This window comes from Leptidea sinapis, chromosome 36 (assembly GCF_905404315.1).
Source record: "Leptidea sinapis chromosome 36, ilLepSina1.1, whole genome shotgun sequence".
Taxonomy (NCBI): Eukaryota; Metazoa; Arthropoda; class Insecta; order Lepidoptera; family Pieridae; genus Leptidea; species Leptidea sinapis.
Window position 1 is genome coordinate 761,029 of NC_066300.1, and position 26,215 is coordinate 787,243.

Sequence of the window (26,215 nt, forward strand, 5' to 3'; positions counted from 1 at the left end):
CGCAACAGCAAGGCGGAGGAACACAAGGCTCGACTCGACGCACTTACACTTCGATTTCAATACCAAAAATATGCAAAATGGTACACGAGAGCTACATACATGCGCAAAGTGCAAACGCTAGAAGTAGCCGCCATTTTATGACCAGTGGGCAGGTTTCAAAGCGAGTGACAGCTGACAAAGCTTTAATTTTGGGGCCAACTATCAGATGGCACTACAGTTTTCTGAAAACGTCTCTGGCGACTGTCCCACAGGTGGTCCCTGGTCTAGGATCACACATGTGTTTTTACTTTTTGTATTTACTTTGTTATTAAAAATAAATTATTACTTAAATTAAAATATTACTCATGTTTAAAATTTAAATTCGGGTATAGGTTATACAGATCCTTTATAATATTGTGTGAAATTATTTCATAAACATTATGATAAATTTCATAATGCACTATATTCATAATAGGATTCTATGATTTTACCACAGGATTTTACACTAAGAATGAATCAGTATTGTACGCTTAATATTTTAAGTGGACCTAAAATTATTTTTTATTAGTGCGGCAATTAGGGATGGCTCACTTGGTAACTATTATTTACTTAAAACTTCTTAAATTAAATAAGTTAATTTGTGCATATATAATATTATATAAAACTACTTCATTTGATTTTTTCTTTTTTAGAAAAGAAAAAATATTACTACGGACTTAGACAACAATGCTCCTATCAAACAAATATTGGATGAGCTGAGACACAAAAATCCTGAAGCTTTTAAATTCTATGGTAGAAACCTCTATAGGAGACATGCAGTACACACAGATAGACCAGGATACCCCTTGAGTAACTTCTGTTATGAGTGGAATGGAGATCATGGCTTGGATCTATTTGAAAATTTTGGCTATAAAAGTTGCTCACCAAAAATCATAACAGAAATCAGTAATATAGATATAGAAGATCCTATCACTGCATTCATGAAGAAAAAGTATGGCTGGCTGAAGAATGCTAAGAAAAATAGATTTTCAGCCAGTAAGTAGATTTAGCATATAGCTCGGGAAACCTAGCAATAGACCAACAAATAATTGACACTATACTAAATAATATTATGAATTGAATTGAAAAAATAAATATGCAGAAGTTAATTATTTATAGAAAACAATGAGATGACATACCTTTTATATGTTCATAGTTTAAATGCTCTTTACAATATAAAAATAACCTATGCCTGTAAATATATATCAGGTAATAGATATTAATTTGGGTGTGTAATTTATCAAAAGATTTCTATTTTTGTGGTCAGAATGAAATCTTGTTTTTAAAGTTGAGTGTCAATCTACCATAAAATAATAAATTGTGAACTTTGTCAAATATAACTCTGATTGTATCTGTGTAACAAATTCTTTCAAAATCAAATTTTCATGACAAGAAAATATTTTCATTACTTTTGTCTTATGTCTTAACCAGGATCAGCAGAAAAGTAATAAAGTATAAACACATACAAGAAATTTTGAGGCTAAAATTGAAGAAGTTATGCTTGCTATATCTTTTTTTAATTTTTTACTATAAATTTCTTAAGTAATTATGAGTTGGCTCTTCTTTAAGTTGACCTATCCAACTTCCCCTGTTATATACTATATTAAGTTAAATAAGTTAAGTTTGTATTGTATTTGTTTTTTTCCTATACTTATCTGCAACTGGCTTATCCAGCCATAATCAGATGTAGTTTTAGTAGTTTATATATAAAACAATTTGTCAGTGTGGCTCCATTGAACAAACATCAGCACTTTTTATGTGTATAAAATCTTTCATCTTTTTTAGATATTTATGCAACTTAATAAACCATAAATCGTTGGCATAATATTATGTAGGAGGTTCTTAGCCAACTTAGATCTCAAATAGTCTGTGCTCATATAGCTCCTGGATCTCCCTTTACAGTAGAAGATTTCCAACATCTCACAAACCACCCTGAGGCTGGTATTGATAGTAAAGCTATATTTTGAAATAGTATGTAGTATTATGTAAGATTTTTATGTTGGAGGTTATGGCAGTGCTCCATAGTTCTATTACATCCACACAAGATTTTTTAAAGTATAGGTAGAGTGATTGATCTACTTATAATTCATAATTATTATACCTACTATAATAATTAAGTACCTGTGTATAAAAAACTGGCAAATATAAGTTCATACTATATAAGTCAGAATATTTTAAAATTATCAAGCAAAATTAAAATGACTAATACTTAGTATTTTTTGCAGCTTTAAATAAGTCAGTAGACAAGTTGCAGGTGCTCAATGAAGAAGTGTTGACATGTCCCAAACATTTAGTAAATCTAGCCGCATACCTGGACAGTGATCCGGAACCATACTTCAATAGTAGATTTAATTGGTTCTATGCCGGCAACGGAAACTTGCAGCTGATTAACATTGAATGCACAGATTATATACTGTACAGTATTTTAAGTTCAGTTTGTAAGTATTTGTAATTTAAAAAAATACTTGTAAATGGGGCATTTGTTGTATATTCCTCTGGCTTCTTGTCAGTCTTCAGTCTGCTTGTTTGATAACTTTCTTAACTCATAATATCTTAGCCCATTATAGGATTTATTTTTGTAATTTGTGGTCTAACAAGAAAGCATGGGGCAGTGATCACTTAGCATCATATGTACCACAAAGTAGTTAGTCCTCCTAAAAGTGGTCAAGTCAGAGTAGGAACTCTCATATGAAGAGTTCCAAACCTTGATAAAAGATATACAACTATGTACTTTTAAAATACTTTTGTAAAAGAAACATTTTGTTTTGTGTGGCATGGCATGACAGCCATTTTGTAATTTGCCATTGTTAAGGAACATTTTTATTATACTGAACGAAATCTAGAAACACCACTTAATATTGAAATTATTTTCAGATTTAAAAGAGTTTGACAGAAATAATTTTAAGATAAAATCTGAAGCCATTGCCAGTTACAACTGTGGGAATGATTGTAACATATTTGAAACTATTTGCTCAACAAATAATATAGTCTGTTTAAGATTAAAAAATAAAATTTTAATACTGAAAATATCAACCGAAGACAATGAAGTGAATTTAATTAAATTAACAACACTAGTGTCTGATATACCTTACACAAGTATATCATTTGATGGTTATCATAAAAATATACTGAATGTAATGACACTAAGTAGAGAGTTTCAAATTATTAACATGGACATGTTTCTTGGAAAAAAGATACAACTGAAGGGCAAATCCAAATCCTTGGTAAACAATTGGAACACAGTTATAAGTTCTGAACGAAATTGTTATATTCATGTGATGAAAAATGCAATTTGTATGTATGATAAAAACTCAAATGAATTAATTAATGTTTGGAAAGGTGTAAAAGATGTTGTTGATGAGGCTGGTTGTGACAGCATCACTCTTGCCAGGCAGTTTGCCAATAGTGACTACTTACATTTTGCTACAGATCATCATATGTTTTTGTTAGATATAAGATTTTGCACCCAATTCAAACCCGAAGTAGTGAGGCGATGGACTCATGGAATGTCCTGTCCCCCTGTTTATATTAACACATGTAGTTATGATTTGAAACAGGAATTGATGTGTTTGAGCAGTCAATGGGTCGAAGATATGTGTGTAATACCGAGTTATGCTAAAGATATTTTAAATGATCCTATAAAAGGATTTACATTACCATACAGACCACCAAGCATACTAAATGTCCTAGCAGAGGCTCGAGAACAATTACTCTGTTCTGATATATATAATTCAGTTGATGGCAGACTCACAACCTCCATTTGTGGTACCTTAGTGCTTGAGCATAGTGATACATATCAAACTCTTCTGCTCAATTCCCTTGGCGATATAATAAACCACTCGTTATATCCAGAACACATCCACAGTTTTGTACTGGATGAAGGGCCAAAGCAGCTGCATGAGTGGAGTAAATCATACATTGTGCCTCAGAAACCATTTGAAGTTTCGAAAATTGTTGATTTTGGATCTATTTTGAGAGACATGAAAATAATTCCAAATGATGTGAAGATTATGAGTGATGTTGATGATGTAAAATTTGATGAGAAAGAAGTGTTAGATGCGTTTGAAAATGAAGAAGTTGACTCGACGTTACAGTACGCCTGGACTGGCGACCTACTGACAGAAGCGGTTGAAGCAGACGAAACCAATATATTTTATGAGCAACAAGATTCTGATGTGTCAGAATAAAATCCACTTGATGTAGTTTAAATGTCTGTGATATTATATTTAATTAAATTAATTTCCAATTGTGGTAAAACTAATTCCACCACCTCTTTTAGTCAAATATAATTATTTAGCTGTTTTTAGGAATAGGAGGACTAACTAGGGTTACATGATGGTAAAATGATCTTCACCACCAACACTCTCCTATATGTATATTTGTGAACAAATTATCAAGTTTTGATGGATCAATGAAGTAGCTCCACACTCATCCATGTTGTGGCACAGTTGAGTTGCAAATCAAATTACATGCAATTTATAAACGAGGGCAGTCACAAATAAAACACACTATTAACTTATTAAAATCTATTCACTAACCGCCAACTCGAGCACACCACAGACACTCAGTTCAACAAACACATTCATACATATTTTATACAAATAGGACATCATCAGCAGTAACAAAATATCAGAAGTATGGCGACAAAGTCTTGTTTCATTTACAAATCCATGAGGTAAAGTTTTTCGACAAATGACTATGTAATTGGCTTAATAAAAGTCATTAAGTTATTTCATCAACAAATTCAAATCTGCTTTAAGGTAGGTACTTAAGCAACACACGATTTTGTAGCTCCATATAATATATTTATTTTTAAAAGCTGTATTCATAGTGTTCAAATGACGATGTTGTTGACTGATGTTAAAACTGAGTCGAATTCCAGAAGTAATTCGCTCGCGCTGATCGTGTCAACTTACAGCGAAGGATTTACTCTCAAAATATATAGTTATCATTACTCAGCTCATCCAACCATTTTCTTCTCTTTCTCGACTAAATTTGCGTATGAGACAGTCCATTTTGTCCCGGAGTTACTGGCGCAGAGCGGCTTCGCCTGACTTTGAACGTAGTTTAACCGTTGGAATTTGCATGCACAATTAAACGAGCTTCTATGTAAACAGAATGTATTATATAGCGCTTCAAACGCGAATAATTATTCTAATATGAAATTAAAATTATTTCATTCTAATAATTAATTATACCCTTCTCAAAGGCAGGGTGTGGGCGTCATGTACATAACAATATAAGGAGTCATAATAGACAACTCCAACTGAATACACACATGTTTCAATGAATAACCCAATTGGTACGTCAATATCACGGGCAAGGGTCTCACAACACGGTATAGAAGATACATGTGGAAGTGCCCCTCAGCTATCGCGAGTATTTCACAACTATGCTGAGGTCCGCAACATTGGCTCGGTCGCGAATCGCGATTAGCATCTTTCCGTGACATGATGTGTCGATCGTAATGAAAAATATAACCTATTATTAGATATTAGTTGTATGCGAAAATGACACATGCTGTAAGGAATTTAAATGTGCTAATCGTACAGTAATTTTGTTACCGCACCACACGTTTAAAAAAAAGTCAAATAGTTTACTGCTAAAGCGCTAAAATATATAGAAATTTGGTTACAGCTTTTAGAGGCTGTTGACCTACTTGTTGCTTAGTGCTAGAATTAGATTGTAAGTTGGTAATATGTCCTTATTGATTTTAACTAATTTCAAAGAACTCTAAAGCTTTTTGCTACAGTAGCACTTATTTCGTATGTATTTCAAATAACTTTATTTTAATATGTAGGCGTTGGGTCGTCCACCTTGGTTCCCATACTAAGGAAGGGCACTTCCACTTGTTTTAACTGTGTACTAGTAGGTTCCAGTAAATTAGGTAGGTACTTCAAGATTTCTTTTACTACTACAATTATTGCCGAAATCGGTTGACGTATCTCGTAAAACCAGAAATACGATCAACAAGTTATACAACTTGCAATACAATAACATATTTTATGAGAAAATATCTTGCATCGAAACAAAAAGTCGTTCGTAATACTGAAATTCTCGAGGTCAATGACCGAAAATTCTTACTGTTCACGATTCTCTTAGATACGATAGTTTTTTGCGTATTCCTAACCCAAAGTTTGTGTCAAACATCATACATTTTTGGTCCTGCTTGTTATATATATAATATATAAGTTGCAGTTTAACATTCTATTTTGTACAATAAACAATTAAAATTACAATTCAACATAAATATGTTATGACTTTTCAAAACTGTTCATCGTAACAGTTTACCGAGTTCAAAGTTGATGGGTAGGTTTAAAAACAACATACATTGGACCCAGTATACCTACTGGTAATATATAGGTAAGTAATTAATTCTTATCAGTATTTAGTTTACTCCGCTCAAGACTAGTTCACAGTAAAGTACAATAGAACAGATTATAGTGGAGAATATTCGTCCGCGAATAGTAAATACGATATTATTATTAAATTATAATACTATAATATTTTAAAGTATATATTGGGGTTGGAAAACATAAATTTGTTCAGGTTGCTGCATTAAGTACGGTAGAATTTTATTATGTGTTGGACTTACTCCAAACAATCAACAGTGGTTTCTATACTGATACTGCTACGGGTATCTGAAAACAAAATAATACATTACATTCTTCATTCAATATTCTTAACAGTAAATGTGACATAAAGAGTTAAGCAATTATTTTTATAAGTTATGGAGGAATTTTGTACTCAGGTACTCAGTTACTAAAAATTTGTGTTCTAAAAATCTGTAAAGTATCATTGTTTTGTGGGTGTGTTGGTTTGTGTTAATTATAAAAATCAGTTAGTTTATAACCGTAGGATACATCTTATATAACTGTTTAACCCGAAATTTAGCCTCATCCAGCATCTAAAAACTGATGCACACAATCGTGTCCTATTACCCCTACCAGAATCTTCAGGATTAGCAATGTTTTGTTCTCCAATACCTGGTAGTGAGTGCCTTATTGCCAAAGACCAACGCGCATGCTAAGATATGCGCACACTGAAAGTCGATTATGCATTGCTACGAAATTATTATCGATATAAGATTAAAAAGGAAAAAATAAATAATTATAATTTTCAATAAGTTTAAATTAAGGACGTTGATATTACAACCGGACGAAGAATCTATTTTATTATGAAAAGATCGTGAGGTGCTTGATGTTAGTTTTGTGTATATATTCTATAATTATTGTGTATATTTATATATATACGTACAGATAGTCATTTTGCAATTTTAACGAGCGGTAGCTTCACGTAGAACTTCAAAAATCATCTATTCGCGATTCCAAATCAAAAAACAACGCATTCATATTATTACGAGAGTGCTTAAATACTTGAACAAAAAGCGCTGTCAAAACACGACCGAACGAAAACTCTGCCTAATAGATGTATAGGCAGAGTTTTGCTTTAGACCATTTTTGAGCCTGATTGTGAGTAGTTGTTAATTGACCGTCAATGGCAAGCGGATTAAGTTTCGAAACAGAAAGTGATCACCTAGTGCACCTAGCGCTAGCGCCTGGTGAAGGTTCGCAGCCAGCCGCGCGCCAGGTCGGGCTCAGTGGACTCCTTCTTCTTGTCGGCCTCCATCTGCTCGAGCAACTTGCGCTGGTTGTCTCGGAACGCGGCGATGGGGTCCTCGAACTGGCTGTAGTACGTCAGCACTTCTCTCACGTCCGACACATTTGACATCGCTATCGCTGAAATTTAAGATAACAATGGCGTATTCATTTATTTAAGACACCCAATGACGTTCTATACACATATAAGGGCGTATCATTCCCAGTCTGATAGCGGAACGGCAAAAGTGTACTTAAAGACAATGTTAGCACACTTTACTCCTTAGTCGTGTGTCAAGTGCCACTGTCCGAATCAAATCATTGCTGCTTATTGACCAAGAATATTTTAAACAAATCGAGTAAATGCGGCAATGTGTAGATATAGCAATCCAAGCCTATTATGATATAATTTGTGATATGTTCCATATTTCGACTTTATTTTTAGTACGACGTGATCTTTCTATATGTATAGAACATCATTGAGGACCCCTTTTTCTACGCTCGTAACATATGTTTTTCTATAGTAAGTTGCATCGACAGACAGTAGATGTGAAACCTTCAAAAATGATGAAAAAACTCTACAAACTTATAATACGTACACGTATACAAAACACCACTACTAACTTGGTAAACATCAGTGGAGGGGGTACGAAGCAGAGCACAAAGAGAATAAAACCTAGAATACATGGGGCACACTAAAAGTTTTGCACTTCTAAGTTAGAACTTATAGCTAGAGCTAATCGGAACTATTTGAATTTCGAATGTTACATTTTTTGAAACGTTTCAACCATCTCAGTAATAAAAAAAACAATTGGCGGGAAATCATTTGTCAATTGTTTTTTTTTATCACAGATAAAAGTTCTACGTACGGAACGAAAATGGAATTAAGTCGAAAAGATTTTAAAGCGATGATTTTTTTATGATTTTAAAAGTTCTCTCTCTCCTCAAGACTGTGCCGATCGTCTTCAAAATGCTCTTGGGAGAGAAGTACCTTGCTTGAGCACCGTGAGGCGATGGTTTGCTGAATTTGAGAGGGGTCGGGTTTCTTTACATGGCGAATTTCGTGAAGGGCGACCTTCAACTGCTGTCAACGAATATAATGTGGTTACTGTTAAGCGGCTAATTGAAGAAAACCCGCGGATTACCTATGAGACAATTCGAGGACTATTGGGGATTGGTATGAGCCAAATTCAGACAATTTTACACGAAGAATTGAAAGTTCGGAAACTTTGATGTCGTTGAATCCCTCATGAACTGACCGTAAGGCAGAATTAGTAGGCTCGTGTGGAATGGTGCTCACAGATGCTAATGAAGTACGACCACGGACATTCTAATGCTGTTTATGACATTATCACAGGAGACGAAACGTGGATTTATTGTTTTGAACCCGAAAAAAACAGCAATCTTGTGAATGGGTGTTTGAAAATGAGAACAGGTGAGGCAGGCGAGAAACGTTGGTAAAAAAATAATCGCATTTTTTTCTCAGCTACGGGTCCCATCTGCACAATTCCACTTGAAGATCAAAAGAGTGTAAATGCCGAGTGGTATTCTACCATTTGTTTACCCAGGGTGTTAAAAAAAAAAGTTCGCGAAAGACGACCACGCACAAGCCGCGTTCTCCAACATCATGACAACGCTTCTTCCCACACGGCCAACAAAACTAAGTCATTTTTAGCTTCCAAAAAAGTACAACTCGTCACCCATCCTGCACATAGCCCCGACCTAGCACCCTGTGATTTCTGTATTTTCCCCAAAATCAAAGATGTGCTGAGAGGTTTCAATTTTACCAATTCCGAAGAGGCAGTGATAGCGTTCAATCAGCACGTAGAAAACATGCCTTCAGATATTCTGTGGTCCTCCTGTTTTAAAAAATGGTTCGATCGCATGAAAAAATGTTAAAAATGTAAAGGAGAGTATTTTGAAAAGCAATAAACATAATATTTTGGTTATAGCATGTTGTTTTTTTAAGTTACGCAAAACCTTTAGTGTGACCTACGTATAGGTATCTAAGGTAAATGCGAATCTAGATTATAAAATCTTATAAAATTCGTTTACCAACAGAAGCAACTCTGTATTTATTAAGCTTCCTACGTAATATTACTTTACGGTTTGTGAGCATACCTGCATTTCTATTAGTTAGGAAATAAGGAGTTATCCATATAACTTTAAAAATGTGAGTATTCTTATAACTCGGGAGGAACCATAGAATATCTGATAAAAATTAAAACCTAACGATGGTACACTCTAGGTCATAGAAATACAATATACTAGCATATAGACAAAGAATGAAAAAATAATTTGCCACACTTGCAATTAGCTCCTTATTATGTTGAATTTTAAACAACAAAAAGTGGTCACCCATTATAGGGCTGTCAAGTCCTCTATACGTAAGTATATTCCACACTAGACTCACTTTGTAATAAATTAGCAAGATCTAACAGAGTGGTGTCGTCATCTGCTCCCTTCCACTTCTTCAATATGAGTGCATTCGCTGGATGGAACTTAGTGGTTTCCTTATTCCAATCTACAACTATTACCTGAAATAGTTAAAGTTATTTAGGAATATAAAACTTATCAGTGAAAAAATTATACGGTACAAAATTTAACAAAACAGTATAACACACGAACCGATTTTTAACCGACAACTTTCGCGGGCGATACATTCGTGCACGCTGCACGTTGTAAATGGCGAGAGTGCGGGTAGCGCGCTAGGTAGCGGGGCCGCCGGATGTAGAGAATATAGGAATATAATGTACATTGCTATTGTATTGTCGCTTGAGCCGGTCACACGTCGTACACTCTGTTATTTGTTAAGTTAAACGGTGTCAGTGTTTCTATTTAGTTACCTGTACTAACAAAGAAGTGCATCAGTACCTACTGGCAGTTGATTTATTTTGATTTTATGATTGGCGCTTCATCAATGTTGGGATCACGCTCCGGTCTGGCGACGTTAGTAAAACAGAAGAACCCTAAGGCAACAACAACGCATTGAATCATACACCGTCAGTGGTTAGCTTCGAAGGCTCTTCCTGGCTGCCTTAAGAATACAATGCAAATCGCCATAAACGTGGTAAATGTTATCAAAAGCAGCGCCTTAAATACACGCCTTTTTAAAAAAACGATGCACTGGAATGGAGACTATGAGGCGCTTCTCTTTCACACAGATGATAGACGGCTATCGAAGGGTAACATGTTGGGAAGATTGTATCAAATCAGGGCAGAGGTTGAAATTTTTCTAGCTGACTAACAAGAAAATGAATGAGTTGCTTAAGCAGTTTTCTGATCGAACATTTCAGATGAATTTGGCTTATCTTGTTGACATTTTCTTTTCTTGTTTATATTTATAAATAAATAAAAGTTACAAATACAAGGTTCCGGACACAATAAGTTAGAAGACGTTGCAAATGTATTTTTATATGAAGATATTATATTTATTATTATATTATATATTATTATTATTGCCTTTATTTACAAACTTCAGTTATGGTTGGGGAGAATAATTATTCAACGAAATGAAAAGTACGTCGCAAACATGGCAAAATATAAGAAGACATTAAGAGTCATTGAAAATTCAATCGTTACTTCCCAAAATATTCCCAGAAGCTTAAGTTTATCGAAAACTGATTCGCAACCCTTTTAGTATGATGAAGTAACAGAAGAAATCCAAGAAAAACACATAGTATTTCAAAATTATAGGAACTGTAAGGATGCATTTGAATAATTCACTTAGTTTTTCTGAGCATAGGTTTTCTGTTTTTTTTTAATGAAAATAAGGAACGAGACGAGCAGGACGTTCAGCTGATGGTAATTGATACGCCTTGCCCATTACAATGCAGTGCATTCTTGAAAAACCCCAAAAATTCTGAGCGGCAATACAACTGCACTTATCACCTTGAGATATAAGATGTTAAGTCTCATTTGCCCAGTAATTTCACTAGATACGGCGCCCGCTACAGTAATGCTTACACATTACTGATTCACGGCAGAAATAGGCGCCGTTGTGGTACCCATAATCTAGCAGCGGCGTCCTGTGCAAAGGAGCCTCCCACTGGTAGAAGATTGCTTCGTTAGCAATTAAAAACAAAGCAAGGAATCTATTGAAAGTAGGCAATTAGAGCAAGTTTAGTAGTCCTAGGATTACTTAATTTGTTCAGAACATGAAAGATCAAAAATCACATTGATTTAAAATTGATTTGATATGTCACAAAAAATAAACATTTTAAAATTCTAGTTTTTGATTAAAGTTTATTTTCGGATTCCTTTTAATTTTCTAGTACATCGCGGTCCCTGCTAACACTAAAGAATTCGAAGTGGTCCCTGGCTAATAAAAGTTGGGAATCACTGCTCTAGACACATAAGTTAATGTGCGAAGATGAGAGGATGATCTAAATATGACCCTAGTTAGTTAATGCTTATTTGCGTTTACCACTAAAAAAAACAATTTATCGTGTCACCGCTCTTCGACAACGCTTCCCTTAAAGCCTCGCCTAGTATCGGAATATGAATACTAATGCGAAATCTCGAGCGATTGCCAATTCCGCGGTCATCTGGAGGGCAAAGCCTGATTCCTCTGGTGTTGCAAGAGAATGTAGGCGGCGGTGATCAATTAGCACCAGGTGACCCGATGATCATTTGTCCTCCTTTTCCATAAAAAAATGCCCAACTTATTGATCTTCGTACTTATTCTCATAAAAGTATACCATTTAGCTAAAAAAAATAGTATCTATATCATTCGAAATACCTTAGATAAATCCCTATTAAGCCCATCTAAATTCTTGACATGGACCCCATCAATGAAATGTGTAGAATCTCTGAACAGTCTATATGAGATCAACTTATTTTCGGGATCCAGTTTGTCGAGAACCGGCCAGATCATGAAAACATTCTCCGATGTAAATATAACTACTTCATAATCTGAGTTGGCTACTGTTTGAAGAAACTGGTCGACACCTGGACGCTTTTTGAACCTGAAAAAATCACCATTAATAATCAAAATAAACATGATATTATAATGTTTGCTGACGATACAAATTTGTTATTTAAAATAAAACTCCAGCAAAAAAAATTCTGTCAGGTTGACGACGACATTGCTGAAGTAGTAAATTGGTTTAATGTCAATAATCAAGCACCAACCAACACCTATAAAAATTAATAATGACAAACTTGATGTAGTAGAAACGACAACATTCATTATTACATTATTGCATTACATTAGACTTTAAGCTACAATGGGGTGCTCATATAAAAAACTTATGTAATCGACTTAGCTCTGCAGTATTTGCGATAAAAAAAATTAGGCAGCTGACAGATGTTGAAACGGCTAGACTTGTATATTTCAGCTACTTTCATAGTGTCATGTCTTACGGAATTATATTGTGGGGTAGGGCTGCAGATATTGAAAACATATTTGTGCTGCAGAAGAGAGCAATTCGAGCAGTCTATAAAATGCAATCAAGGGATTAATTGAGAGAAAAGTTTAGTGAAATAAATATTATGACAGTACACTGCCAGTACATATACGAGAACCTCCTATACGCTCATAAACATATTACTAAATTAAAAAAAGAATAGCCCAGATTTCCAGTTCTGAAGCCAATGCTCTATTTATCTTGTTCCAGGTGATTGGATGCTGATTAGTAGAAGAGTCAACTGAAGGAAGGAAACTTTTATACTATAAACACGTTTTAAAGCAGCTTTCTGACCAGATTAAGGGCTTGATCTGACTGAAAATGGGCATTTTACAATGTAATAAGGGTGGAAACTGGTCACTTTTTTAGTTTGTTGATGATATCTGAATATCTTTGATGATTTATTTCACTATAAGTATTAATTACTTTACTAGTTTAATTCAATTGTATAAAGTTAAATCCTTTACATAAAAGCTACATTTTACACTAACTTCACAAATATAATGATCTCATACCTCCACCCAGTCTGATAAGACCAGTCAGGATGCACAAGCACATCTGTGAACTCCAGCACCAATGTGTAAGTGGGCTGGTACTGAGGAGGGAGAGGATCTGGGAGCAGCTGCTCACGGGAAGGCTCTTTAATCATCTGAAATATATAGAGGCACTTGTTTACATTTCTTTTATTTGATAAATATAAAATGTAAAAATAAAAAGTGCTAATCTATATATATTTGATCATGTTTAACCATAGATATATTCATTGTGCAATTATCTTATCTGATATTATATCCCTATTTAAAACAGTATAAATAAAGATTATCTCACTTAATCCTCCACCCAGCTCCTGAAAGTAATGTATTGTTTAATGATTAATCAGTAAGGATCTGGATGACATGGAGAGAAGAACTGATAAGAAAGTGATCCCAGTCCATCTTTTATATCATATAATAACTTAGCCAATTTAATATAATGTTATACAATTTTAAGTGGCCTGCGCAGAACCAGACAATAATGTGACAAGAAACGGTTTTTAAAGATTTTCCACTATTTACCTTTTCAAAAAATGTTAGTTCCTTCCAAGTTCGCTTGAAATATTGAAGAACTATGGGTAAATGAGAGAACTCATCTTCTATTGGTTTGCCATCATCACCTCTCTTGGGAGCTCCCATTTCTACCACCATGCATCCACCCAGAACTGTGAGTGCGCCACCAAACACTGCAAAACTAAACACAAAAAATCAAAATTTGAAATACGTCAATAATGGCACAAAAGACATTTATTTTCTCAAATTTGATTCCTTTAGATTTTGATTTTCTATCTAACCCTTATCATATAACCCTTGATAGTATAAGCAACAAATTACTATCTTGTCCATTCATAAGTTATTCTGTATAATAAGATCCTATGTTCTTGGGATTAGTTGCTAAAACATGGGGCTCACTATGTGGGATCTTGCAACTTCTGGCTTTCACATCTCTCGCAATCACTACAATTCATATAATTTATATAAAAAGTTAACTTATACTCATGATAAAACATTTAACGATTATGTAAGGAAGTACTCCATACATTTCAAAAAGTTGTAAAGCAGGCTCAGCTCCACTCATAGCAGTTACCATCTTCTGCAACTCCTCGGCCGAAGACACAAGGAATACTTGGTCATCAGCATAGAGAAACCATTTGACGAGTAACTTATTCATTCTCATCCTACTCTCATTCTCTTTTAAATCTGTCAAGCAATTGTTCATGAATAGATTAAACAGCCACGGTGACGCTACACATCCCTGTCTAACACCTTTTTCAATATTAAACCATTCACTGTATGCCCCGTTTATCCTTACACAAGCACTACAATCCCTATAAAGAGATTGCAATGCTCGTATGAGGATATTGCTTACACCATTCGCGGACAATGCTGACCACAATACGTTCCTCACCACTCTATCATAGGCCTTTTCTAGATCTACGAACCCGCAATAGACCTTCTTGTTTTTAGCCCAAACACTTTTCGCTATGCACTGCAAGGAACAGACTTGATCCGTACAACCCATCGCGTTTCAAAATCCCACTTGTGCATCCCATACTTTTTCGTCTGTTTCATTCACAACCATTTGACATTTGCTCTACAAAGCGCAGGTCCGGCCACACATGGAGTATTGCTGTCATCTCTGGTCTGGTGCACCCCAGGATCAGCTCGATCCATTTGAACGCGTGCAACGCAGAGCAGCTCGAATTGTCGGGGACCCAGTGCTCTGTGAACGGCTAGATCACTTGGCGTTGCGTAGAGACGTCGCTTCATTGTGTGTCTTCTACCGCCTTTATCACGGGGAGTGTGTGTTCCGAAGAGCTGTTTAACCTGATTCCTGACGCCGAATTCCACCTTCGCACGACACGCCACAAGCTAGGATATCATCACCACCATCTGGATGTGTGGCGGTCCTCCACAGTGCGGTTTTCTAGGAGCTTTCTTCCACATACTACAAAGCTGTGGAATGAGCTTCCTTGTGCGGTGTTTCCGGGACGATACGACATGGGTACCTTCAAAAAAAGCGCGTACACCTTCGTTAAAGGCCGGCAACGCTCTTGTGATTCCTCTGGTGTTGCAAGAGAATGTGGGCGGCGGTGATCACTTAACACCAGGTGACCGTACGCTCGTTTGTCCTCATATTCCATAAAAAAAAAACCCTTTCAATCAACACTTTCGCATACAATTTACCGACGACTCTGAGAAGGCTTATACCACAGTAATTTCTGCAGTCATGCCGTGATCCTTTTCCCTTATACAATGGCACAATTACAGCTTTGCACCACTCTCCTGGTACTTGCCCATTTCGCCTGCAAATTGAAAAGGTGGTACAGCTGGCTTGCCACTATGCCCTGTCCAGCCCTCAGCATCTCGACACTAATCCTGTCATACCCTGCAGCCTTGCCTAATCTCATACTTTTCAATGCTTTCACTATTTCATCCATGCTTATCTCACTTCATATGTATATACAACCCTTCCCTAAATTGTTAGAGAAGTGTTATATATATGTCACAAGGATATGATAACAGTGATTTGATCAAATCTCGGAGGATGTTAAAATAACAACACGGTTTTATCATTTTTCGAAACAAATCTAGTGATTTGACCAAATGCCAGTGTTGGTTCCGTGAAATGATAAAAAATATTTACTTTGGTATTTGTAAGGTTTATTTGGTATGACTTAATTCGGTAAGAATTTAGTATCATGTTGCAGGTGGAAAGGTGTGAGAGGAGAAGGGGGAGGGAGGGAGATGTCCTGTGATTTGATCAAATCACTTAGGGAATTGAACAAATCTCTGTTATTATCATTTCCCTGTGACATATACGTAGTATATATATAATGAAATTAATGTATGTTAGAAAAACATTACTGAAATCAACAAAAAATGTGATTTGAACTCATTCAATTCAGGAAGAAGAACAAACTGTATGTGCCATGTAATAACTTTGTAGCATAGGCCCCATGCACTTGTGTACTTGTGGATCATAAAGTACAATAAAAATGTATATATAGATAAGGTAAAAATTTAAAAAAAAATTACCCAATTTTCATTCTTCGCCAGCTTTTTTCATTTTCTTGGTTTTTCTCTTTCTGTTCTTGTTCAAATTTCTCTTGCTCTTTCTTTATATCTTGAGGATCTGTAGTAGTCTGGCCTTGAGGGAAGAATCTGCCCAAAATGTCTACTTTTTCTGGATTCTTTTGTTCTTTGCTCTTATCACCTGTAATAATTTAGACTTTAAGTCACTTCAACCTATAGTCAAACATATTTTCACTTTTTTGTATGCAAATTTTGTTAAATAAATATTATATGCAAAAACCATAACTCTAAAACAAATAGAAGATAATAGACAAAGATGATGCAGAGTATATTTAACAAACATTGTAGTTCCCCAATTTGTAAAAAATGACTTTAAAACACAACATGCACCATAAAGGCTATATAAAAAGATAATACAATATTATCAATATATATATCATAGCAATCAGTTTCTGCTGACTTAGGTTTGCAGTGGTTTCATATTATATCACCACTATTTTGATCACCGAAACTCTTTTGATGCAATGCTACTTTGTAAAATCGTAAATAACCACATTGATGCTCCTTTCTTACTACATATACTTCCCAAGAGAACCATACATACTTTTCAAAGTAAACCCTTGTTTGAAGTTAAAAAAAGTAGGACATGCTATGCTGGAAATAGTTATATAAGGGGGACAGACATGTTGACTTATTAATGGAAAACTTGCTGACTTAGATATTTTTAAAGAAACCTTGTCCAGTTTTAAAAAGAATGTTCTAACTAAGAAAAAGTGAGATTTGAATGATTATAACTATTTAACAATAACATTTGAATTATTTAGTGAACAAGTAATTTAGTAATTTTAGTTTGTTAACTTTTTTTTTTACTAGTAAATCTTTTTATTTTGTATTTTTATTTGTTTCTGCTGTACTTTAGACTTAATTGTCATAAAATAATAATTTTAAGGAAACTGTAGGTCTAATTTAGTACTAACATCTCTTTGTAAAGCTAAATAGGTATGAGACTGTTTGTGTCTAAATAAATAAATATTTGAATTTCAGCCTGTAAAGCAAATTTTTCAGTTTATTTATTAATAATTTAATATTTTAATAATTTTACTTATTAGTAAAATAATTAAAAAATCGCAATGGCTGGACAATTCGTGTATATATTTTATAAAGCAATAAAGCCTGAGATTATTCTTATAAGAATCAACTAACCTAAGTTGTCGGCAGAATAAAATCTCGTGGACCCAGCTGATAGAAGCCACATATTTTGCCGCACGCAATTAATTGTTTGATACTTTGCAGCCGCACAATAGGCGGTCCTCGTTAAATACAATGCTTTTCTGAGGGACATTTTTATTTAAAATTTTACTTTTACAGTGAACCTTATCAATTCATTCTAATTCTTCAGATATAATTCAATCATCAATGTTTTCGAAGAAAAACTAGAAAAGTCATAACATTGAATTTTTTTTCCATTCCGAATTTCCGATAATCTGACTGACTGTCAAATGAAATTTTTTTTTAGGAGTTTATGGCCTGGTACCTAGACTTTTAGGCCGTCTTGAGTATTTTTATTCGGTTTATTATAATTGTATTTTTGATGAATTTATATAGAGGCACGTAATAGAATCTATTTTTTAACATATCACTCAGGTGGTGGGAGGGACTGCACTGTCAATTGATTTGGACTATGTCACTAATTTCACTGACAAGAATCAATCTATCAAACGAAAATCACTCATATAAAAATATGAAATGTTCGATATCACCAGCAGAATTTGCAGAAGGTGCAGGAGCTACTCTCCACTATAAACGCCAAAAAAAAATTTTTTCATTTGAGAGTCAGTCAGTTTTACTCAAATAGTTTATTAATATAGTTTTACTGCTTTATAAAATATAATTACATGACTTGTCCGGCCATTGCGATTCGTTAATTATTTTACTTATTAATAAACTGAAAAATTTGCTTTATAGGCTGAAATTAAAATATTTATTTATTTAGACACAAACAGTCACATACATATTTAGATTTACAAAGTGATGTTAGTACTAAATTAGACCTACAGTTTCCTTAAAATTAATATTTTATGACAATTATGACTACTACTACTGTTATCAGTTTTCGCAAATTTTTTTGAAATTATTCTTAACAATAAAATTATCAGCCAGGTTGGAAGGGAACTTAGCAATGCTCAGCATGGGTTTCGGAAAGCTCGGTCAACAATTACAAATCTTATAGTAGACTATGTCTATGCAGAAATGGATGCGGGTCGACAAGTAGATGCTGCCTATTTTGATTTTCGAAAAGCCGTCGATCTAGTTGATAATGACATCTTACTACGTAAACTAGATGTAATGGGGTTTACTGACGGACCTATTCAGACTATTTGCATCATATCTTTGCAATAGGCGGCAATTTGTAAAGGTGAATGGATACGAATCTGAATACTTTTACACGAGGTCTGGCGTAAGTCAGACAAGTACCCTTGGACCAACGTTATTTTTAATAATGATAAATGACTAGAACTATACTAGACTATAACTCCAGGTGCTTATAATGTTTGCTAACAACCTCAAACTATTTCAGAGTATTGCAGATAGCAGTGATACCCAATCTCTACAAGCGTATATTGATGCCGTATCTCTGTGGAGCCAGGCTAATCGCCTCCCGTTCAACTCTGAAAAGTTCCCTTTTTCAAGGAAACGACCGCCGATCACCGTAGCTTATAATTTATTTGACGCCCCTATGGAAAGAATTTATGACATATAAAAAGAAAAAAAAAAAATTGCGCTCTAGGACTGACATTAAATAATACTTTAAATTTTCATCTGCATATTCTAACGACCTGTAAAACAGTGAATAGAGCACTAGGATGCATTATGAGAAATGCTTCTCAATTTCGCGATATCAAAGTGGCGAAGAAATTATTTAATGCTTACGTGTGGAGCAAACTTGAGTATTGCACTTCTATCTGGGATCCTGAGGATAATTAATAAGCGTGTATTTGATTGAGAAAACGCAGCGTAAATTTGCCCGCTGGCTCTATAAGAAGGCCTTCGGATATTACCAATATTTATACACTTCCTTATTCGTGTATGCGATGGTAGAGCTTGAGAGGCTTTCGTTCAGGAGAAAGATGCTGTTAGTGGTGCATTATCTCTCCATAGTACGTAATAAATTAGAGTGTCTGCAAAATCTAGCTCAAGTTGGTTTATTGGCACAAAATCGTATCTCCTGTGATACGGCGGGGGCGATGGCTCCGCGGCGTCGGCCGCGTCTACTGGAGCGGCCCCGTCACGCGCACTCGACTTGCGGAGAACGTTCCTACTATTCGAGCACTACGTCTGATCGTCGAATTGTTCACTCAATGTTACATTGATTTATTTGCGGACTAATTTCAAACGCATGTTAATGACATGCATATTATGTTAGATGGTACTTGAATTATTTAAAATGTTAATAACTTTTTATTTTATTTTATTTTATTATTGACTTAAAACTTTGGGCTAATTGTATATGAATATTTGGCTCTATGGACATTATTTGATTTTATATAACTTGACATTTTTTGTATTATTTTATCATTATTTTTTTACCTTTAATTTAAAATCTAATTTTGTTATTTTAATCGTATTTTTGGGACTAGCTTGTAAACGCTTTGGGTAAAACTGTAATTTTACAAGTTTATATAATAAATAAATATTTTATATATATTTATATACAAAATATTTTAAATATTATTTATACTATTTACAGCTCTATCTACATTATGGTCTGTACAATATATTACAAGATCATCCGCAAATTGTAAAATATTTGCACCTTCTATATTTACAAAATTAAGATTTTGACTAGTATATACATTGTACAGCAATGGAGATATTGGAGACCCTTCTGGGACCATGGATAATATTATTATGCCTTATATACAAAGTTCTATCTGGTAAAAAAATTTTAACAAAAAAACAACCGACTTCAAAAACACTATTCCAAATCAATAGATATAATATGCATTAAAAAGTATAAAAATAATTGCGTATTTTTATACAATCTAATTAATTAATCTATTTCAAGTTACGATTAGTGTTATTTTTGGATTCAGTGTCCCTCCGCCGTGACTCGCTCTCGCCTCTCGCCTCCTCACGACTCAAGCACACCTCACCTAAAACTATATATGTAGTTACAAACATATTTTGGATGACACCGATTCCAAAAATTACAATATTCGTAACTAGAATTAGATTAAATTATTAAAACTTTCGTGAGTCATTATTAAATTATTTATTAATACGTCTTTACTCACGTTTTTGTCGGTGTCGGTACCGACTAAGTAGTTTTGGACCATTCGGAGGTCCTTCATCAGGGTGAGTGTGGTGGGTTCGCAATAACGTCAAATTAATCATTTGTGCCAGTCCTCCACGCTATTTTGTTGCTATCTAAATAATTGTTAAGTATTATGTATGTCGCACTCTCCCTAATTAAAAATATTGATTGAAAAGTATTGGGAATCAGTCACCCCATGTGAACTGTATACATACATGAAAAAGAATTGAAAGTATTCAAATTTCATCATTTTTAATCAATATTTTTAACCAGGGCTAAGACACAGAGTTCAATAAAAATATTAGTTGGAGACTTAGTCTACTTTTATAATTTCCCATTATCATTCCAATTTTCCAAGTATAAAATTAAGATTGATAAAGCGATTTTTATACCCTATAATGGAATATTATTCCAAAAATTTTTAGTTAAATGTCTATAATGTGAAAAAAAGTTTCACTTTGTCCGTGATTTCATAAAACCACACAATCCTTTTATTTTTTATTATATCTATTGTTTTAGAATAGTGTTTTTGAAGTCGGTTGTTATTTTGTTAATTTTAATTTTTATTTTTAGTGAATTTGAACACTAACTTACAATTTGTCTAAATATGTGTAGATATACTAAATTTTTCAATGCAGCAATGAACGTAAGCGCGTTGCAATTTGATTACAGACAGTTAGAAATTCTGCCACAGATCGCACCCTTACTTTAAGTCGTTAAGGACCCATTGATCATCATATTCGACTACGACAATAACTTGACCATAACTATGTTATGGTAGATGATATCCGGATAGCATAAAAAAGATTCGGCCGAGTATCGTTATGTTGCTCATATGGATTGAAGAGTTCCGGTACTTTGTCATGGATTCCGTAATCAGAACGTAACCAAACTATCTTTGAAGTATATCCTTTCCAATAAAAATGATCATCGAATTCGGTTGGCGCGATATTAAGTTATTCGTAAATTTATCATCCACTTTGCTATACATACGTATAAATCACACGGGAAGCACCAGCTTTTTAATAAAAAAGAATTATCAAAATCAGTTCACCCAGTCGAAAGTTTTGAGGTAACAAACATAAATAAAAAAAACGTACAGACGAATTGAGAACTTCCTCCTTTTTTGAAGTGGGTTAATAATTAAATAACCAATGGCAAAGTATGCCTGGTATACCAATGTCAGAAAGAACATAAATAAAAATGCCAGGGTCTACATTATCAAACGCACCTTGAACATCCAGAAAATGGACTGGACTTATTATTATTTTTGGCATATTTCAGATCTGGCAAGAGAGAGATGAAGCTGTCAGCACAACTTCGCCCTCTCAGGTGGCTTGTCAAGCTTAAGTAAAGGGATTACCCACTGTGTTTTCCAAGATTCAGGATTTAATTTTTTTAAGTGCCAAAGAGCATTAAGATTAGCTAATAGTTGCTTTTGAACGGACTGATTTAAGTTTTTGATCAAAATGTATGGACAATCATCTAAACCAGGGGTTATGTTTCGCCTGGATAGTAAACTTGTACAAACCCACTCCAAGTAAAGGGTTCTATGAAGAAACTGGACTTCTGAAGGCTATATTATTAATTTGAAAATAACTTTCTAGATTATCAATAACCCTACATCTATTTTGAGATAATTTTTATAAGAGAGGGACAACAAATTCGTCTTTATATGTTCTATTATTGCATTTTATTCGTTTAAATAACTTGATGTATTTCCAAATAAAACTAACAGGTGTAGTTTGTTAAAATTATAACAGATGTTCGCCCAACCATTGCTATTACATAACTGCTGTATGTTGTGTACTGTACTGTCCTTTAATGTGACAGATTTTTAAAAAGTAAGTCTTTAATGAACAGTGTAGTCACAGGTTCATTATCTGTTTTATTACCCAATTCAACTAAAGTTTGGACCATTGCCATCAGAATATTCTTATTGTTTGCAATTTGAGTTTGGTTTAAGTTGGGTTCAGGCACTGTTTTATTTACAATTTATTACATTTTTATTTAATTAAGTAATTAAAATAAGTTTTGGTAATACTTACAAAGGATATTTTAATGAAAAACAGTAAAAATAATTAAATCGACTGCCACGTTTGGAGTTCCCGCCAAAAGTCTGTCAAATGAAATATTTTGCTCTAACCCAATGATTATTTCAAGAATGGACATGGCTTATCACTAAAAATAACGAATCCTTTAACGGATAATAGTGGTAGAAGTATATTCCTTTTGTAGAACTACATTGGAAACATATCTCGATATGTTGTCGTTTGGTTCACTTAACTTTAGGGGGAATAAATAGCAAAATACAATTCTCGAGCAAAACTTAGGTAGGATCGGAACTTAACGTCAACTATTTTGAAAATACGAGAATGCACCCTAGGGGCGGAAATATGTGAGGGTTTATTGGTCATAAATAAAACCTTTTCATTAACAATTTGTTATGTTTTTCAAGTGATGACCCTCACATCTAGGATTAATACATAATTAAAATTTGCGCCTGAATGAAGATTGAATTTTCTCATTACTTCTTATCAGAATCTTTTATCTTATTAGAATCTTTTCATTACTTCTGCAACAATCTCTTAAAATTGTTGATTGTTACATTAACACTAATATCCGGACGACCGAGCCTTGCTCGGATTTTTAGGAATGTACAAAACTTGAACAAAAAAAAACTAATTGGACATCTGGATTCGAACCGCGGTCTTCTGCTTTCCGGATCACCCAATGAGCTATTATAGTCTTGTATCTAGTAGCGAAATTTACCTATGTATTTGTAGCTGTTTCTCATTAAAACACGGATAAAACTACATTTTTTTAAATTGAAACCTAGCTAGATCGATTTCTCACCCCCGAAACTACCTCTATACTAAATTTTATTCAAATCATTGGAGCCGTTTCCGAGATTCAGAATGCATATATATATAGCGGCTCTGACAAGGAGTATTAACACCATCTTATAAATAATTTTAATATTTTCTTAATCATTGGGTAACCCGTTATTTACGCAAAAATCTAAACTATCGTAAGAGCCCACACAACAGAGAGCGGTCAGATATCGGCTCCAATTTCGCGGTCTAGTAGCCGTTGACCGTCCGAGATTTCCAACATAGGCACACGTTTTAGTTTCGTTTGTTCTTCCGATAAAATCATCCCTTTTGTGGAGCTTAAAAGCTTTGAAAAAAAGGTTTGAGTGCACCCAATTAACACAACGCGAATTTAGCAGTAGGTATTTCATGAATTGCTTAATTTTATTTATTTTCTCATGTCAATAAATAGTTTTTGTAGCCTGCATGACTTAAATCTACTACACTTTGATCACCGCATTCTGACTGCCCGCTGTTGTTAGGACACAGTAGATTATAAAGAATGCAGAACTTTGAATTCGGAATTCCAGACCGTTCTCTGCGCGGGCTCTTATGCAACGTCCTACGTGAGCGATCTGGACGCGGCTCTTCGCGGCGGATCTCATGCGGCGCTAAAAGAATAAACAGTCGATAGGTACCAATTGAAGTGGCCTATGTGAAAGGCCGCAGGTAGAGGTGGGCTAAACTGTTATAATATTTCAATGAATAGGCATGATGACAAATTTTGAGAAACTGTTCTATAATATTTGGAAATATATATGAATTATAATAAACATGATATTTCTGCGGAAAATTTAGGTTTAGTACTTAAAAAATAATTTTTGATTCATAAATTTAAAATTTGCATCAAAACGCGTCAAAGTGTCATGGCGTCGCTTGCTTACGTCACTTTAGAGTACAAGGAACATTCGGTATATGTAAACATTATCTAATTCATATTTAATTTGGACATTTTACTAGTTTTTACATTAAAAACATGACTTCGAAAGCATATCGGTGGTGTTCCGTCCCTCTGTGTACTAATACGTCCATAAAAACTCCTGAGAAGTTATTTATTTTCGTTCCTTTCGATAAGAAATTAAGAAAGAAGTGGCTTGAACTTGCAAGACGTGATTTGGAAGGAATATTACCCACTACACAGCTTTATTTTTGTGAAGATCACTTTGACGTAAGTATTTCCTTTTTTATTTTGTAGAATTTTGTTGCTAAATTCATTATAAGCTAATTTTAATGGGAAGAAGTAAACATTGATATACAAACTTTTTGGAGGTTATGATTCTCTTACTCACTGTTACTTATTATAATCAAATCCTCAATGAATGAGCTATTAAAAAGGTATTTTATTTCATTTTCAGTTACCAAATTATATGGCAAACTACATGGAGTATCATGTGATGGGGTCAGTGTCGCAGATTCGCATGAAACCTGGGTGCGTTCTCTCAAAATTTGAATGCCAACCTGACAGAAGAAAATGAACTTCCGACTCAAACGAAAGGAAATATAGTGTGAAAAAGCAAAGAAGAGAAGTTGTTGCAGAAGCTGAGCAAGAATTACAAAATAAAACAACTACAACTTGTTCTGTTGCAACAGAACAGCTAGAACTTGAAGACCCAACGCCGGGAACATCAGCCATGCAGGAAAGTACTACAAAAGATGCACCTAAGATGGTAAATAAATCCATTCAAGTGTATAGAACAAATAAGTTCAGAAGTAAAGCTGTTCAAACAGAAATAAAATCAGTAGATCAGATGACTTCACCATCGAAACCCTTTTGTCGTTCTGCTTTTACTTCACCATTTAAAATCACAAGTACCAAGCCATCCATATCCACCATACAAAAATGTTCCAAGAAAATAGGATTTCAGGCAGATTCTGACAGTGATATTTCATACACACCATCTGTAGCACATAGTGAATCACCATCAGTGACATATTTAAAAATTAAATCGTCTTCAGACTGCAGTGAATTAATTGAAGACGATAAGAAACAAGAGGCATCAAGAATCTTGGCATATACAGTGCAGAAAATAAAAAAGAACCCATGGTCTTACATTGGAGTTCCTAACAGTTGTTACTACCTTATAGATTTAATTGAAAAAAAGTTAAATATTCCCACACACCATATAATAATGTGCTTGAAAAAAATTAAATTAAATAGTAGTTTCAGAGAGCTTTCTGATGATTTTTCTATTGATCCGACATATGCCAGCAAGATATTTCTGAAAAATATACCACTAATAGCTAGTTTGATGCGACCTTTTCTTGTTGTCTTAGATAAAGATTCCATAAGAAAAAATTTGCCTATGGCCTTTAGGCATAAATATTACAATGTAACTTGTATTATAGACTGCTTAGAAATTGAGATAGAAAAGCCTTCAAAAGCAGTGAACCAGGCTCTCTCCTGGTCAGAATACAAAAAAGCTAATACGATAAA

At 34.3% G+C, this 26,215-nt stretch overlaps 2 protein-coding genes across 2 annotated transcripts; one reads left to right on the forward strand and one right to left on the reverse strand.

Moving 5' to 3' along the window:
- The first annotated feature begins 159 nt into the window (after nt 1-159).
- On the forward strand, nt 160-4,279 carry LOC126975497 (uncharacterized). Its single transcript, XM_050823423.1, has 4 exons — nt 160-573; nt 672-1,014; nt 2,244-2,456; nt 2,893-4,279. The coding sequence occupies exons 1-4, from the start codon at nt 562-564 to the stop codon at nt 4,203-4,205; spliced, it is 1,881 nt and encodes a 626-aa protein (XP_050679380.1). The 5' UTR covers nt 160-561; the 3' UTR covers nt 4,206-4,279.
- Nucleotides 4,280-4,529: 250 nt separating this feature from the next.
- Nucleotides 4,530-18,058, reverse strand: LOC126975512 (mitochondrial import inner membrane translocase subunit TIM50-C-like). The gene is made up of 8 exons (XM_050823447.1): nt 17,797-18,058; nt 16,597-16,774; nt 14,080-14,251; nt 13,540-13,673; nt 12,358-12,583; nt 10,030-10,153; nt 7,555-7,757; nt 4,530-6,659 (listed from the first exon to the last, which is right to left on the reverse strand). Exons 1-7 carry the CDS (start codon nt 17,933-17,935, stop codon nt 7,570-7,572), a joined length of 1,161 nt encoding a protein of 386 aa, XP_050679404.1. The 5' UTR covers nt 17,936-18,058; the 3' UTR covers nt 4,530-6,659; nt 7,555-7,569.
- Between the last annotated feature and the right edge of the window lie 8,157 nt (nt 18,059-26,215).